Below are 18,655 nucleotides of genomic sequence, written 5' to 3'. Positions count from 1 at the left end.
ATTTAAAAGTAATTTTAAATTTATATCTAAATATAGAAAAAAAATTATATATAAATCAAAATATAATCAATGCTTATAACTTTAAAGTAAAGTTTCAAATCCAAGAGTGGATAGAAAAAATTTTAGTTCCGATAAAAAGATTCATTAAAAATAATCAGTTAGATTTTTTAACAATAATTAATTATTGACAAAATCATTTAATACTATATACCAAAAAAAAAAAAGAGTAACACATAGAATTAAGTTATTTTAAAAAAGTGTTTGACAAAGTGACTTATTTAATGTATCTAATTAACATAATTATAATATTGATATTGTTATCCTTTTTAATAAGTATTATTATTGTATTCATTTTTACTATAATTTTTTTTACATTAAAATTAATTTTTTATTCCTCTGTAACTTTTATTTTGTTTTAATCCATAATTTTTGGTATTTCATTTGGTAAGGATGAACGATGCAACAATTGAAAATATGAATGATCCCTTACTTTCGAACTGCATACACTCTTCTATTGAAATTCTTTTGATGATATAAACATGGATTTTAATCAAGCAAAGATTATTAGGAAACATGATTTAGCTTATTATGGGAGTTCTCAATTCACTAGATTTGACTGATTTAATATGTTTAATCATTGAAAAATATTTAAATAATAAAAATAATTTAGAAATGTTTTAAATAATAGAGTATAGAAAAAGTAGTGCACCGTCAAAAATTATCATCTCAAGTGATTTGCAACTTTTTTTTTTTTTAATTAAGAACTATAATCCAGATATGTAATTACGATCTTAAAAATCAATTCATTTTTATAAAGATGATCCGGTGAAAATAAATTATAGTTGTTAAATCAAAATAATCGATTTTTAATTTATTTTCCTTCTTTTGACTCATTTAACTTATTTTTCTTAAATTTGTTCATTCAATTATCATATAAATAGATTTTTTTTTTCCGAAATATAAAGAGAACACGAAATATATATTATACTAAAAGAACATAAAAAAACACATAGAGCAATGCACATTAAAAGATGACATTTTTTCTTTTATTTTAATAAAAAATATCTCTTAATCAAAAGTTAAGGATTTATTTTTTTATATACTAAAATTTATTTAAAGAATACATTTCTCTCAACAAATATTTTTCTCAATTAGAAATCAAATTCCTATCTACATATTTAAAAAATAAGCTCATCTACTAATTATATTACACTTTGTCACGTTGAAACAATATCGCTAAAAAAATTATAATTCACATAGTTTTAATTGGCAATTTTTTTGCACTAACCCACGGTGCACTAATTTAAACTTTCTAAAGCAACTTTTTTGAAAATTGTTATATTAGGCCTCATATCCCATTGATATAAACCACATTTCCTGAACTAGTATAAATAATTTCATTATATTCGTTTTTCTCAACACTTAACCCTCTTTATACTTTTAAGAATCATTATTTTACTATATAATTGATTAAAAATAGTATATAATTAGACCTTTCCCCATCAAAATTCAGGTGACTCTATTATTAATCCATCATTGCGAATTCCAGACTATCATTATTATTTGTCATTATAAATTGACATTCTATTCATCTAATTGAATTGAAAATGTGTTGAAAAGTTTTGATTGGAGAAGTTTTCCCTTTTTAATTTCATTAAGAATTGAATCCACCCCCTTGAGTTGGTTTCACTTGATTAACACATTCTGTTCCTCTATTTCGTTTTTATTTCATTTTTTAATCAATAATGATAGTTTTTATCAACTTTGACAATTTTTTTATCATTACTAAAACCAGTAACGTGTATAAAAAAATCAACTTAAAATAAAATAATATAAAAGGGATCATAATAAATAAACAAAATGTAAGAAGATCAAACCAAAATATAATTAGAAAATCTAATGTTAGCCTCACTTATTTTAATATATATATATATATATATATATATATATATATATATTTGTTGGCCTCTTTTCAAAGACTAAAGTTGACTAACTTAATACAAGCTTAAGCCAATTAACTTGTTTAGAGATAATTTATCCAAAAAAAAAAAAAAAAAAACTTTAGAGGTAGGTTCTTGTGCTCATCTAAAAAGTTGTTATAAACAATTTTTTACGTCAGGCCATTAAGGGTAAATAAAAAAAAACAAGAAAAGAGATTGAATTATGCTTTCGAATATTTTTTATTAGTTACAAAAAAAGTGCATACTTAAGTGTTAAAACAGTAGGGTTTAAAAGTCATTTTAAACTACTTTGACCTACTAAATTTCAAATCACATTGGATGATTCATTATTTATCCAATGATTATCCAATTTAAAATATAGAGAACTAGATGGAGTAATAGAATCCTTTTCAACACGACATGACGACACCACCCAACCTTAGTTTTGCAAAACATAATTTAGGGCGCCACCCAACAGAAGTGGCTCGTTTGAAAAGCATGTCCTTTTAAACTCACCAATGAATTTGCACAACTATTGATCTGGACATGGTGCAAGTAAAATATCTCATGCACACGTTCTATGGAATAAAAATTATCCTTGCAGATGACAAGAAAAACAACTCATGCACGTCAGAAGATAACTAAACACCGCATGCATCATGAATGAGGCAATTTTGTGTATATTGCATGTCTCAGACAATCCCTATCATCACCGTGAAATTTCAATGAACAAAAGCATCCTATAAAAGCACAAGAAACATCGTCATACACCTATAGGGAAGGGAAAGGAAAGACGAATCACACAATCTATCAGACGCTATGCCAAAGGGATATTGTCATTAGTACTTTAATTTTGGCCACGCCTTCCTGGAGGGTTCTTTAATTTTAGTACTCCTGGCACTGAAACACGCCTTACCCCCCCTTGTGTGCGAGAAGAACCAATATCATCTCTAGCTTCAGATATTGTTCCCGCAGGATGATTATGCTCCAAAGAAGGAAGCGCCAGAACTCCCTGCCTTGACTGCTCAGCTTGTCCATTATTATGGCTAGCTTCTAAAATAACAAAGAGCACAAACTAAGATTAGATGACAAAAACATTATGGCTGTTGCTGCTTTGAAGGAAAAAATATTCCCTCAACAGTATATAGAGATCACATCATATTACAACCAGTGATTATTACTGTCTATTACAACGTCATAGTATTATTTGACTGATGCTCCCAATGAAATGTGATATTTGGTTTGCATCTTTTCTAATTTATGTAGAAACATGATGGCCACGAGACGGTAAATTTGCAAATATAATTGATAAACGAAAATATGTCAACATTAAGAAGCATACCCACAACAGATGCACATTGTTTCATCAATCATACTATAGCATTTAAAATACAATTAACCATACTAACAATGAATCCATCCTCTCCATACCACTGGATGCACTGTGCATCTCTGCCATTGAAACCTTTAATTCTCACCAATAAAGAACACAAGCCAAGAATATGATCATAATCATAATTGTTTTAGTTTTCTATGCAATACTAAGATAGCAAACTCACATGTACAGTACAAAGCACATACGTATGTGAAAGCCATTTCTCTTCACACGTACTAGAAGTGGGCATATGTTGTACATTCATGTTAAAAATTATTTCAAAAATTGTTTGAAAGAATGTGGAAGTTGACACAAATGAAAGTGAGAATGAAGAAAAAAAGACTGGAAATGGAAATACACAAAGAGTGGTGCTAAAGAAGTGCTCATGAATAAGCTGACCTCGTAGTTTTGAAAAATAGCAGAACAGTGTGTCATTTAATTTGCACTGATTTTCGTCAAAAAAAAATATAAAAAAAAAAACTTGTGGTATCCAGGATTTTTGCATCATAGTTATCAATCCGGATAGTGGCAAGAGTGGAATTGACCCTAAAAACTATAGTGGGATAGTGGAAAGCAGGATGACAACTATTCTGAATTTTATTTTTTATTGCATAAATAATTAAATAGCTGTTTTTTTTTCCAAGAAAACAGAGCAAAGAAAAATTTAACAAAAAACACTAGAAACCAAAAAGAACAGGGGAAACAATTGAATATGAATTTAAAAACAACAAGACACAGAAAAACGGGGACAAGAAAGTGGTTCTGAACGTACTGGACAGTAGGCAGGAAAACAGCAACAGGGAGAAAACAAAGAAACATGGATTGGGTCACAGAGGTGCCAGCTAGAAAATGCAGGTGAGAAGCCTGGGTCACACACTCAGGAGGCAGAGAATCCCACAAAGACATTGCCAGTTTATTTCATATACAACAAAAATTCTACAGTTCCTTTTTATGAAAACTCATGCAAATACCTAAAACAACCGCACGCAACAGGCTGCCATGGCTGGGAACTAAATAGTGATGTTACAGTGTGCGAACAGCAGCCATTCGCATCTGTGTTGTATAGCACACTATTGATAACCTAATTCTTTACTAAATTATTTTTTGTTTTATTTTCTTGAATTTTAATTATTCAACTAAACTAGCACTTATAATCCAGTAATATACCTTTTGGTACAGATATGTAAACATAAAACTATCAATATTCTCAAATAAATTGCAGAGATATTTTCTAGAGAATAGATATTAATCATCCACATCCCCAAGTAGCAGAAAGGATAATTACTCACCAATGCTTCCAGCCCATCCAGGCAAGTGCCTTTGACCTTTTCCTTTCCATTCTTCTTCAAAGCCAGCAAGTTCATCTACAAAATCACAACCCAAAACCTTCAACAATGCTGAAATAAAAGGATATGGAACTGTGAAAGTGGATATCAGATCAATGGTTATCAATCCAGGATAGTGGTTCAAAACCACTAGCAGAATAACAGATAGTAGGATGACCACAATTACGAAATTTCTCCATATAAAATAAATAATTTACATTACATACCTCAAAAATAAGAAAATTACTCACAATTAAAGGCATATTCATAATTAATATTTAAGAGTTATAGTTTTAGCAAAACACAAGTTAATAACAATAAGGGTCAGATAAAATAAAAGGAAAAGAAGGTACAGCAAGAAGGTAACATAAGGTTTACCTATTTGAACACACTGCTGAAAGAAAGAGAAAACAGAACAAAGACATTAAACTTATAAAACAAAACATAAACCCCTCATCAAACCCCAAAGGATGTGAACAGAACAGTGTTCCTGGGTTCCACAGAATGTGGGTTGGCCAGAAATGCAACTGAAAGCCCTGGGACAGATAGGTTGCTTTAAAGAGAGAACGACCAGTAAGGATATTGCAATAGTTAGCCTTTGAAAGGAAGGGAGATGGAAAATAGGGTTCATGTCTTAATGAAAAGGGGGAGGAAATCCTAACATTTACCCATGCACCGCCACCCCAAAAGCAACAACCGACATTGTTCAGGTGGCCAAAATAGGGGCTATTGCCTTTGAAACAATAGTGGTCGTGATAGCATCAAGGGTTCATGACACTCTAGGTGTGACAATGAGCTGTGACGCACCTGGCTTCCATGGAGCAGCCCATAGCCACAACAACCATGGTAGTTGAATCAGGATTCAAATTGGGAATCAGAAGATCTATTTTCCAAATTGCAAATCAAACTGTATCATGAATTGTAAGATTTGTGATCAATAATAAAACATAATATATACAACAAACAAAGACATAAAAGGACAAATTCATAATCGATAACTAAAAAACATATCTCCAGGAGCAGTTTAACATAAAGAAACATACCAAATATCAAAACACACATAAAAGGACAAGTTCATAATCAATAGCTAAAAGACATTACTCTACGAGCAGTTTAACATAAAGAAACAAACCAAAAATCAAAACACGCACACATATTAGCATTTTGAAGTTGAGTAGCTAACAAAGTGACATATAAACTTCAAAACAAACAAAGATCCAAATCATAACAACCACAAGGCCAAAAAGACATTGGTTGCTGCTAAACAAGTTGCACACATCAAGAATATACATAACAGGGCAGGGGATCACCAACCAGCAGCAGAAAAACACACTAAGCCACCAAAAGGAGAGATACCACCATGCTTGCATGTGTAATGGAATAACGAGCAAAAGACGACACAATAAAATACAAAGAAAAGAAGAGGAGAGTGGGTCACTCTTTTATCGGGAGGAACAAAGAACGGGTGAAGAAATGAAAGGAGACAACGAGTGAAAACATGAAAGAAAAAAAAAAGTGGGCCACCTTAGGTCAGATTGGAGGGGAAAAACTGGCCTTTCCTCCATCATTTTACGTAATTTTGTTTAAAAAACAAAGAAGCATTTATAGGGATTTCTCAGAACTGGGAAGAGCATGACCTGAATCAAACAATTTATGAGTGAGATGTGAATCATGTGATTCATGCAATTCATGTATGATTCAAATGATTTATCTATGGTTCAAGTACAAAAATGATTTGAAGCACGATTTGTATCAACAAAGTCATGGAACTAATCATATTGTGAATCGTACAATATTGATAACAATGGCCACAAACCTCAGTAACACCACTATAGTGTCACTTTAACAGTATAACGCACCATTGACTACTATGGACATATCACACCATAAGAACCATGATCAGATTCATGACATACCTTCATTTATATTGTGCAAAGTCTGCATAGTATCCACATTGCCATCTGACTTCAGTTTTCTTGACAGGGAATGGCCCTATAAAATATAAAATATCATATACAAATAAAAGTATAAAACAATAAAAATGAGTAAAAAAACCTGATAGAAGTTAAACCATTAAAAATTTGACAGCAAAAGTTATTCCTAAACCAAAACAACTGAATCTAAAGCAACTTTAGAGAACCGTGTATGAATACCTTGCCATGAATGCCTCTAGAAATTATGTGAGAAGCTTCCCTTGTTGAACTACCAGCCTCCTTGCTTTCTTCAAAGGTTACCTAACACAACAAAGATGGCATCAGAAGAATAACATTCTGCGAATCTTGGATTCAGTCTAGCTTTTAATCAATAATCCAAATGCTTACTCCATCACTACCACTCCTCCTTGTCCTCGAGGAAGTATAATATGTTCCATTTGGACCACCATAGCTAACTGTTGAGCTCTGGAAGCAGAAGCTGTGAGATCTAGGTTGAGCCGCAGTGGAATAGCTGTGAGGTTGAGGCTGAGACACGGTTGTATCAGATCTGTTGTACTCATTTCCAGCCTGCAAATGTTTGCTCTTCTTCCCTGCAAGATGAACCCAAAAAGAAAATAAATCAGCCTAAGCAAAATCAAGCTAGCCCTATTTTGGGAGATAGAGCAAAAGCACCTATTGCTTAAGGAAAAACACACATAACGCCTTACCTTCACTTTCATCATCTGGATGTTCAATGAAGGGTTCATCGTTTGACCTTCGATGCTTTCTAGGATTTTCTTTCTTCTCCTCTGTTGTGTCCTCATTTTCATCATCAGAGTCCAACTCCTGAATGATTGGTCCCCTTCGCCTACTAGGCTCCGGAGCTTGACGCTCAAGGAACCCAGATGGATGCATACCCGGAGGTGGATGCTCAAGGAACCTAGATGGATGCATACCGGGAGGGAAAGAAAATCCAGTAGGACGACTAAAAAAACCTGACTCAAACATCCCTCCAAAAGGTCGGGTGAAGAAAGGATCATCAAACGGATCCCTTCCCCCAAAAAAGCTTGAGATTAAACTCCTGGGAGGTCCAAAGGAACCAAAGCCTCCAAAACCACCAAAAGGGTCACCGAAATCGAAGAAAGGATCCCTACCACCCCCGCGTCCTTGCATCTTGTCTCTCTAAGTGCAGTTTTCACTGGAAGTACAAGATGCAGACAAGGTAATTAAATATCAATAGACCGAATAGTACTAAAGGATTCAACACAAGTTTTTTAAGAATATAATCTTATCAATAATACTCCTATCCTCAGGAAGCCTAATGATTTTATATTTTTGTTAAATTCTTAATGCATACGTTCATACGTAAGCTGTTAGAGGAGGTAATATTAATCTTAATTTTTCTTTTACTACAAACCCTAGCGGCTTCATCATAATCCCCAGAGAGGCCTAAGAGAAGAAAAACAAAAGGCTTATTTACATACATCGAATTTCAAATACAGAATAAATCAGCTGAACAGCATCAAGAGGAGTCAAATTAAACACGAAGATAGGTGGACAAGAGACAAGTTATACCTATGATGAGCATAACATGAAAAGAGATCAACATAATTAAAATTCAAAGCCCTAGAATGAAAACGGGAGGATGAAAGATGCGAATACCTGAGAAGCAGCAGGAGTATAGAGGTAAAATAGTTCTCTGAGTATTTTATTTTAGGATGATCGATGCGCTTAGGCACGCTATCCAGCTCCCATCATGTCTTCACCGAACTCAGAAATTTATGTGGTGAGTATGTGTGAAATTTATATTAAAAATTATTTAAAAACTTGGACAACCATAATAAAATGGCCTTAAAATAAAAGAAAAGCATCGGAACCACTTAGGGAAGACAATAATTTTGTTAAATTCTAAGATAAGTTTGATGAAGGCATCTCTTTATTTTAAAAATAATGAATAAATTTGTCTAAACTTATTTTATTTAATACTTTATATTTAATATTAAATTTTAATTATTTAATAATTAAATTAAAAAAATTTAATATATAAATTAAGTTTATAAATTTTTTAAAAATTTAAAAATTATTTAACATTTTAATTCATTTTATACGTTGAATTGAATTAATGAAATGAAATATTAAATAATTTTAATTATTTTAAAAGTTTGTAAACTTAAATATAAGTTAATTAACAAAATAAATATAAATATTCATAAAGTAAATGAATCTTTTATTCATTAAAAATTTAAAAATAAAATAAATTTACATTTAATTAAGGATAACAATGAATTGAAACAATTTGAAAATAATTCAAAACTCAATAATTAACTTGTTAAACTTTGGAATAAACACAATAAATAAATGAGTCAAACTTTAGTAGTGGAAAGTTTGACCCCTTTAGTTCATGAATAAGTTTGACTTATAAATATATAATTAACTGTCTATTTAATTTTAACTCATTAAATTAAAAAAAAAACTTTAAAATTTACAATTATAACTTATAAGTTAATAATAATAAATTTAACACTTTAAAATTTCATGGTCATGAATTGAGTTTTTTTATTATTTTATGTAAGGTGAATTAGTTTTAATTTGTACATACTTTAGTTGCAATTATATTTCTTTATAATCATACTTTATAATGTTACAAAATTAATAAAATAAGTTATGTTTTGTCTGATTTTAAAAAAATTATTTATCTAAAATTTATCATTAAATTAAAAATTTTAAATATATAAATAAAAAAATGAAATTGAGTTTTAGTTCATATAATTTGAACTAACAAGTTGAATCAAACTTAAATCGAATTTAGTTTGAACCAAATTTTTTTTTTATATATCAAATTGAATTAAATGTTTATTAAGTCAAGTTGAGATGAATACAGCTCAACTTATTTATAACTATATACTTGATGAGAGTTGAACTCAATATCATTTGAGTATTTGATATGTTATACTAACAAGTAATAGGTAACAAACAACTTTGACGGATATGTTTAACAAAAAAAAAAAATTATACCATAGTTTTAAAACCCCAACTACTAATAAACAATTTTGACATATGTTTAACAAAAAAAAAGTTTTATACCATAATTTTAAAATTTGGTCTAGTGATCGAACAGGTTAATGTATCGGTTAAATTTTGTTTCTAATTAATTTTAAAAAAAAATAATATCATATATCTTTTATACATACAATATCAATTAAACACATCATGTCTTAAAGTAAATAAGAAAATTTTGTAATCAATACAATACTAATAGAGTAATTAAATTATAGATGAGTTGAACTGCATATTAATATATAATTTAAAATTTAAAACATTATATAAGTTATTTAAGAGCATGTTAGTTTAGTGGTTAAAGGTTAAATAATCATCATCGATATATCAATATAATTAAATATAGTAAAATAAAGATACTTTGTATTTATATATTTTTTATTTAAGTTAAATCCTGAGATAATTATAATTTTGTGCATAAAAGAAATACTATTTTTATTTTGGCTTCCTTAGTTCCATTAAGGTGATAAATCGTGTTGTTCATAATGAGTGTTGATAAACGATTTGAAGAGTTGTGGAGTAATTCAGTATTAATTAATTAATTACTATATTCATATAATTCATAAAATTTATTAATTTGTCCTGTATTATAAAAGAAAATATAAGATATAATTTGATAAAAAAAAGTAAAAAAAGCATAATCAAATGTGTTGTCAAAAATATTTTCAGATTTATCTATCATTATAGATTATAGATATAATTATATATATATAATTATATATATATAATTATATATATATAATTATATATATATAATTATATATATATAATTATATATATATAATTATATATATATAATTATATATATATAAGAGGGATGTATTTACTCAAAGAATAAGTATACTTAAACTTATTTAATTTAATAACTCATATTTTACATCAAATTTTAACAATTCAACCGATGAATTTTAAGTTTTTAATGTATAAATCAAGTGTACAAATTTTTAAAAAATTTAAAAATCATTTAATATTTCATTTTATTAATTTAAATTTAAATAAGTATAAAATTATTTTATATATAAATAATTTTTAATTTTTAAAAAATTTGTAGACTTGATCTATATATTAAAAATTTATAATTTAATAATTAGATCGTTAAAATTAAATATAAAACATGAATTATTAAGTAAAATAAATTTAAATAAATTTAACTTTTACAATAAGTCCATATATATATATAATTACTACTAGATTTTTTGTACACCTAATTACTAGATATTTTAGTTTTTAACCATGAATTTTTTAGTTAATTTTATTTAACTCTATTTTTATTTTTTACTAATTATATTTTAATTTTAATTTTAGATCAATTTAAATATTCTAATATAATTTTAAAAAATAATCTTAAAATAAATTCACTCACTAAGTTCAAATAGTCTTAAATTGAAAATACTCATATTTAAAGTTAAAATAAACTTATATTACAATATTTTTTTATTTAAAATAAATAATTTTACTATAATTTAAATTTAAAAATTTATTTATTTTGCTATTATTTCTTATATTTTAAATATAAAGATAAAATTGCCCCAGCGTAGCGGGGATGGAAATGGAATTTGGCTAAAAAGCCCATGGGGTGGAAATGGAATCCTAGTAGTAGGCAACAAGTGAAAATGCGGTGAACAAAAGACAAACCTGAGTGTAGCGGGAAGCGACAATGTTTAACTAAGGACTAAGGAGGAGCAGGAACTTAATCACCCCTTCCTCTTCCTTGCTCCGACCACAGACAGTGGTGTTAGCTGCGTTTTGCTTTTGTGTGAAACGACAGCATAACTATGCGCATTATCACTACCACCACCACCACCACCACCAACTTTCTCAAATCACTCCACAACCTCCACTTTCTCAGACTCTCCTCTTCTCTTTCCTTTCTGCTCAACGGTAAGCGAAGCACCTCTTCCAATTCCATTCACGCCTTTCTATTATAATAACAAAATTAAAAATCAATCACCATCTATTTTTTTTCCCCCAGACAAGCCCCACATTGAAACACCGCACGGCGCCACATATTCACCGGATAATGAGCACATCGGAAACTCAACGTTGGCGACGGACCTCGCTTCTTTACTCGAGGAACCTCAATCCAAACCCAAACCCAAGAGCCGTATGGAGCTGAAGCGCTTTCTCGAGCTCCGAATAAAAAAACGGGTCAAGGAGCAACACGCCAATGGCAAGTTTCATAACCTAATGAAAACCGTGATTTCCAATGCAGAAACCCTTCGCGATGCTTACCACTGCATCAGGATCAACTCCAACGCACTCGACGCCGCTCCGAACCACGACGCTTCCTTTTTGGATGACCTAGCAGAAGAGCTCGGCAAAGGGGATTTCGACGTGTGCGTGAATACGTCGTCGTTTTCGACGAGGAAAGGTTCCGCGAACAAGGAGATATTGGTGCTTCCTAATTTGAAGCTAAAGGTTGTTCAGGAGGCTATGAGAATAGCGTTGGAGGTTGTTTACAAGCCGCATTTCTCGAAGATTTCGCACGGCTGCCGGAGTGGGAGGGGCCGCGCCGCCGCGTTGAAGTATATATGCAAGGGTGTTTTGAGTCCTGATTGGTGGTTCTCGGTGCTTGCGCATAAGAAATTGGATGCTGTTGTGTTGGAAAAGCTGATTTCCATAATGGAGGATAAGATAGAAGATCCTTGGTTATATGGTTTCATTCGGAGCATGTTTGATGCTCGAGTGTTAAATCTTGAGTTTGGTGGTTTCCCCAAGGGACATGGTCTCCCCCAAGAAGGGGTCTTGTCTCCCATTCTGATGAATATTTACCTTGACCTCTTTGACAGTGAATTTTGCAGGCTGTCGATGAAATATGAAGGTATATGTGACGATGGAGGGTTAAGTGATCCAGATAGGTCTGGTTCCATGTTGCGTGGTTGGTTCAGGAGACAATTGGATGGTGTTGATGCTAGGAAGAGTTCTGGTGTGAAAGTTTACTCTTGTCGATATATGGACGAGATGTTTTTTGCAGTTTCTGGTTCCAGGGATGCTGCTGTTAATTTTATGTCTGAGGTCCAGAGTTATTTGAAGAGTTCTTTGCTGTTGGATGTGGGTGATGAAACGGATATATTGCCCTGTGAGGGGCCTCATAGTATCCGGTTTTTGGGAACTTTGGTGAGAAGAACTGCCAGGGAGAGTCCTGCTGTAAAAGCTGTTCACAAGTTGAAAGAAAAAGTGGAGCTATTTACTATGCAAAAGGTGGAGGCTTGGGAATATGGGACGGTAAGAATAGGGAAGAAATGGTTGGGTCATGGTTTGAAGAAAGTTAAGGAATCAGAAATCAGGCATTTAGCTGATAGTAGCTCCCTCCTGAATAGGGTCTCGTGTTTCCGCAAGTCTGGAATGAAGACTGATCATTGGTATAAGCACTTGTTGAAGATATGGATGCAAGATGTTCAAGCAAAAACTGCCCAGAGTAAAGAAAATATTTTATCGAAGTGCATTGCAGAGCCAGCTCTTCCACAAGAGCTAAAAGATTCCTTTTATGAATTTATAAAGCAGGCAGAGCAGTATATATCTGCTGAGGCAGATTCTATTCTCAAGCTTTTGCCAAATAATAACAGCTCAACAGAACATCCAATTGCGAAAACTGAGATTATTGCTCCTATCCATGTCATAAAAATGCGTCTCCTGAGATATGGATTGACTACAACTAAGGGATTCCCCCGATCTGCTAATTTGCTCATCATGCTAGATACAACTGAAATTATTGACTGGTTTTCAGGGATTTCTTGCCGCTGGCTGAAATGGTATGAAAATTGTTCTAACTTTGATGAGATAAAGCTCTTGATTTCAGATGATGTTAGGAAATCATGCATTCGTACTTTAGCAGCAAAGTATCGGGTACATGAAACTGAGATAGAAAAGCGGTTTGATGTAGAACTAAGCAGGATTCCATCAATAGAGGACGCAGACAATGGGATGATAAATGAAGCATCGGATGTTCAAGCTTTTGAAAATGATGAGGCATTAACGTATGGAATTGCTTATAGTGGTCTGTGTTTGTTGTCTTTAGCAAGAATTGTTACCAAAGCAAGACCATGTAATTGTTTTGTAATAGGGTGCTCATCTTCCGCACCGAGAGTCTATACTCTTCATGTTATGGAAAGACAGAAATCTCCTAGCTGGAAGACTGGATTTTCAACTTGCATTCACCCAAGCTTAAATAAACGGCGAGTTGGGTTGTGTAAGCAGCATTTGAGGGATTTGTATCTTGGTCATATATCACTTCAGTCCATTGATTTTGGTGCATGGAAGTGATGTGGTGCAGGGAAACAATTATTCTTAGAATTTGCTTTTAGGGTTTAACTCAACTGAGACTGACCACCTTCCTTGAGGCTGCAATTAAGGCAGTCCCCAAAGAAGCAACAACAAAGGTGGGCTAGGAGTGACCATAATTAAGGTGGTTTTCCAACACTCCCTCACACCCAAAGCTACCGGCTTGGAGCATGGCAAATGTAGGTGTCCAACAATAGATCTGGAATAAGTTTTATGTGTTTTGATATTTGGTATGTTTCTCTATGTTTTAACTGCTTCTGGAGTTATGTTTTTAGTTATTGATTATGAATTTGTCCTTTTATGTCTTTGTTTGTTGTATATGTTATGTTTTATTATTGATCATGAATCTTAAGATTCACGACACAGTTTGATTTGTGATTTCGAAAATAGACCTTTTGATTCATGATTTGAATCCTGATTCAACTATCATGGTTGTGGCTATGGGCTGCTCCTTGGAAGCCCGGTGCGTTGCAGCGCACTGTCAGGCCTTTAGTGCTGTGGACCCTTGATACTATCACAACCACTATTGCATCAAAGGTGATAACCCCTATTTTGGCCACCCGAACAATATCGGTTGTTGCTTTTGGAGTGGGGGCGGTGGGTAAAAGTTAGAATTTCTTCCCCTTTTCATCAGGACACGAACCCTATTTTCCAGTTCCCTTTCTTTCAAAGGCTAACTATTGCACTACTCTTATTGGCCGTTCTCTCTTTAAAGCAAACTATCTGACCCAGAGCTTTCAGCTGCATTTCTGGCTAACCCACATTCTGGGGGACTCATGCACACTGTTCTGTTCACATCTTTTGGGGTTTGATGAAGGGTTTATGTTTTATTTCAAATGTGTGTGTGTGCATATTTTAATGTCTTTGTTTTGTTTTCTCTTTCTTTCAGTGTTGTGTTCAAATAGGTAAGCCTTGTGTTACCCTTCTTGCTGTACCTTCTTTTCCTTTTATTTTATTTGACCCTTATTGTTATTAACTTATATTTGGCTAAAATGATAACTTTTAAATATTAATTATGAACACGCTTTTAATTATGGGTAGTTTTCTAATTTTTGATGATTTATATATCTAATCATGGGTAGTTAGTTGTGGTCATCCTACTATTTGCTATCCTGTTATAGTAGTTTTGAACCACTATCCTGGACTGATAACTATTTATCTGATATCTACTTGTACAGTTCCATATCCATGTATTTCAGCATTCCTGAAGGTTTTGGGTTGTGATTTGTAGATGAACTTGCTGGCTTTGAAGAAGAATGGAAAGGAAAGGGTAAAAATTATTTGCCTGGATGGACTGGAAGTATTGGTGAATAATTATCCTTTCTGCTACTTGGGGATGTGGGTGATTAATATCTATTCTCTAGAAAATATCTCTACAATTTATTTGAGAATATCGATAGTTTTATGTGTACATATCTGTACCAAAAGTTATATTTACTGCATTATAAGTGCTAGTTTACTTGAATGATTAAAATTCAAGAAAATAAATCATAAAACAATTTAGTAAAGAACTAGGTTATCAATAGTCTGCTATACAGCGGAGATGCCAGTGGCTGCTGTTTGAACACTGCAACATCACGGTTTAGTGTCAGCTATGACAGCCTGCTGCGTGCAATTTGGCTAGGTCTTCCTGATATCCTTAAAATGCCCTTAAATCTTTGGCTTTAAGTTTTAACAGGGTTGTTTTAGGTATTTGCATGAGTTTTCATAAAATGAAACTGTACAATTTTTGTTGTATATGAAATGAACTAGCAATGTCTTTATGGGATGCTCTGCCTCCTGAGTGTGTGTGGCCCAGGCTTCTCACCTGCATTTTCCAGCCGGCACCGCTGTGACTCAATCCGCGTTTCTTTGTTTTCCCCCTGTTGCTGTTTTCCTGCCTACTGTTCAGTAGGTTCAGAACCACTTTCTTGTCCCCTTTATTCTGTGTCTTATTGTTTTTAAATTCATATTCAATTGTTTCCCCTGTTCTTTTTGGTTTCTAGTGTTTTTGTTAAATTTTTCTGTGCTCTGATTTCTTTGGAAAAAAAAAAACAGCTATTTAATTATTTATGTAATAAAAAAAAATTCAGAATAGCTGTCATCCTGCTTTCAGCTATCTCACTGTTGTTTTTGGGGTCAATCCCACTATTGCCACTATCAAGATTGATAACTATAATACAAAAATGCTGGATATCCCAAGTTTTTTTATTTGACGGAAATCAGTGCAAATTAAGTAGATCCGTATGTATGTGCTTTTTAGTGTACATAGTTGTGAATTTGCAATCGTAGTATTGCACAGAAAAATAAAACAATCATGATTATGATGATATTCTTAGCTTGTGTTCTTTATTGGTGAGAAGTAAAAGGTTACAATGCCAGAGATGCACATTGCATTCAGTGGCATGGAGAGGATGGCTTCATTGTTGATTATCAGTATGGTTAATTGTATTTTAAATGCTATAGTATGATTGATGAACAATGTGCATCTGTTGTTAGTATGCTTCTTAATGTTGACATATTCTCGTTTATCTATTATATTTGTAAATTTACTGTCTCGTAGCCATCATCTTTTCTACATAAATTAGAAAAGATGCAAACCAAATATCAAATTTCATTGGGAGCATCATTCAAATAGTACTATGACAATGTAATAATCACTGGTTGTAATATGAAGTGATCTCTAAATACTTTGTATTATGGCTGTTGAGTGAATATTTTTTCCTTCAAAGCAGCAACGGTCCATATGTTTTTGTCATCTAATCTTTAATTTGTGCTCTTTGTTATTTTAGAAGCTAGCCATAATAATGGACAAGCTGAGCAGTCAAGGCATGGAGTTCTGGCGCTTCCTTCTTTCAGTCTTTGGAGCATAGTCATCCTGCGGGAACAATATCTGAAGCTAGAGATGATGTTGGCTCGTCTCGCACACAAGTGACTACACAAGAAAGGACAGAATGCAAAATGTTTGTATACGAAAAAATATTAGTGTAACACCAAGTGAGGAAAAAATGACAAGAAATTGGTTAAGGTGATGCAGTGCTGTTAAATAGCCACTATAACGGCACTATAATGCTATTTCATTGCAGAATTCCTTGGATCCGCAATCAAGATTCTGTCCGCTAATGTGGCTGCTATTCCGTCATGTTTGAATTTTTCACTTACAATAAGTATAGTGATATTAAAAAATATAGAGATTTTAATGGATTATTTTGATAGATGGATTTTGTGAAATTTTTTAGTAAAATTGACATAATTTACTCACCTAACAATTTTATAAAAATTCTTGAAATTTCGTGTGACTTTTTTTTATCGTTTATTTTTCTTCTTTTTTTCTCTTTTGCCCTCTTTTGCTTCTTTCTAAGTTTTCCTCTCTCACTCTCTTTCTCTCTTTCATCTTCTCTTTTTATTCTCTTTCTCCTCTCTCTTCTCCTTATCTCATCTATCAATATATTTTGTTACAATTTTATTTATCGATATTAATATATAATGTATCAATATTTGTTTTAATTATTTTAAAATTATTAAAATTTAACAAATGTTTATTTTTAATAAAATTTGATATTGAAATATTAAATTTGTAAACATATGTTAAAAATATATTATGATAATTCTCCTGGTTAATAAATATTATAAATTTGAACATATTATTCAAATTAAATAGTATGATTGTGAAAATATAAATGTATAGAAGGTTATATGTCGATAAATATTACTTAAGTGAGCATCAAATCATAATCAATTATTTGTTAAAATATTAAAAAATTTATTGATTTTATTTTCTTTATTCAAACTTTGTCATTTACATTATTCTTTTTATTAATTGCAATTTTTTTTAAAAATCCATATTACCCTTTAAAATCTTTTCAAATTATATAAATTTAAGATACAAATTTATTAAAATTTATATTACAAAATCTTGATTAAAAAGCCTTTTAAAAAAACTTAAAAATACTTAAATTTCAATAAAATCTTTTAAAATTTACAACATTCTTTTATGTTAAAAAAATCTTGTAAAATCTTGATCCAATATATCCCTTCTTTTGAACATTAAAGGCAGCTAATATCTATGTTTTTATTAGTTTATGGATTTTATTTTATCAAGAGGAGTTAAAGTATGATGGATAATTTGATATTTCTCTAAAGTACATGCATGAGATCCATTATCGATATAAGAATTACGATAGATATATAGACATACGAGTATGTATGTTTGTCGGGTTAGAACAACTTGTGTTATTATAATGTCAGATTAAATAATTATAGAAAAAGATAATGTAAGATTAAATATGACTTGTGATGGGTGAAAATTAAAGTTGTTAATTTGGGTTCAACCAATTTGCAAATAAAGTTAGATTGAATCTTTTAAAAAATAAATAACTTAAATAAGAACAAGACTATTTTAATTTAACTCGCTAAGTTTAACAGGTCAAATGAGTCCAGGTCAGGCTTATCTATAGTCTTATGGGTTGACTTGATAAATTAATAAGTGAAATAATTTGAATTATTGTTAATTTATAAATTTATAATGTATTATAAAATAATAAAATATAATATAATAATAGTAATAGTTTTTCATTCTTTTGTGTTTGCTAATAAAGTTGTGATTATAAACTTAGAGTTAGAATTAGTCGTTATAAGAATTTTACTACTCTCATTGTGTCCTTATAAATTGAGTTCATGGTTAGTCATTTTTGTTTCGTTTGTTGAAAAAGGCAGAGACATGATTATGTTTGTGCATCTACTTATGAAGTTACGATAAAAGTAAGAGTACGGTACTAATAACAA

General features: G+C 31.4%; 2 protein-coding genes across 10 annotated transcripts; one reads left to right on the top strand and one right to left on the bottom strand.

Annotated features, from left to right (window-relative positions):
- Nucleotides 1-2,578: 2,578 nt before the first annotated feature.
- Nucleotides 2,579-8,374, bottom strand: LOC109808557 (glycine-rich protein). Its single transcript, XM_020371599.3, has 7 exons — nt 8,216-8,374; nt 7,282-7,751; nt 6,962-7,164; nt 6,794-6,874; nt 6,557-6,632; nt 4,605-4,679; nt 2,579-2,993 (listed from the first exon to the last, which is right to left on the bottom strand). Exons 2-7 carry the CDS (start codon nt 7,724-7,726, stop codon nt 2,788-2,790), a joined length of 1,086 nt encoding a protein of 361 aa, XP_020227188.1. The 5' UTR covers nt 7,727-7,751; nt 8,216-8,374; the 3' UTR covers nt 2,579-2,787.
- A 2,821-nt stretch (nt 8,375-11,195) lies between these two features.
- LOC109808649 (Intron maturase, type II family protein) lies at nt 11,196-17,085 on the top strand. Of its 9 annotated transcripts, none has more exons than XM_020371720.3 (4): nt 11,196-11,491; nt 11,583-14,070; nt 15,123-15,197; nt 16,663-17,085. In XM_020371720.3, exons 1-2 carry the CDS (start codon nt 11,386-11,388, stop codon nt 13,871-13,873), a joined length of 2,397 nt encoding a protein of 798 aa, XP_020227309.1. In that variant the 5' UTR covers nt 11,196-11,385; the 3' UTR covers nt 13,874-14,070; nt 15,123-15,197; nt 16,663-17,085. The 9 variants fall into 9 exon arrangements, with proteins under 9 accessions (XP_020227309.1, XP_020227305.1, XP_082931524.1 ...); XM_020371716.3 differs by having other exon boundaries at nt 15,123-15,229; XM_083075398.1 differs by having other exon boundaries at nt 15,123-15,515.
- The last annotated feature ends 1,570 nt before the right edge of the window (nt 17,086-18,655 follow it).

The sequence above is a fragment of the Cajanus cajan genome, chromosome 5 (assembly GCF_000230855.2).
Source record: "Cajanus cajan strain Asha chromosome 5, NIPB_CcT2T_4, whole genome shotgun sequence".
Taxonomy (NCBI): domain Eukaryota; kingdom Viridiplantae; phylum Streptophyta; class Magnoliopsida; order Fabales; family Fabaceae; genus Cajanus; species Cajanus cajan.
This window is presented reverse-complemented; position numbering and strand designations above follow the sequence as displayed.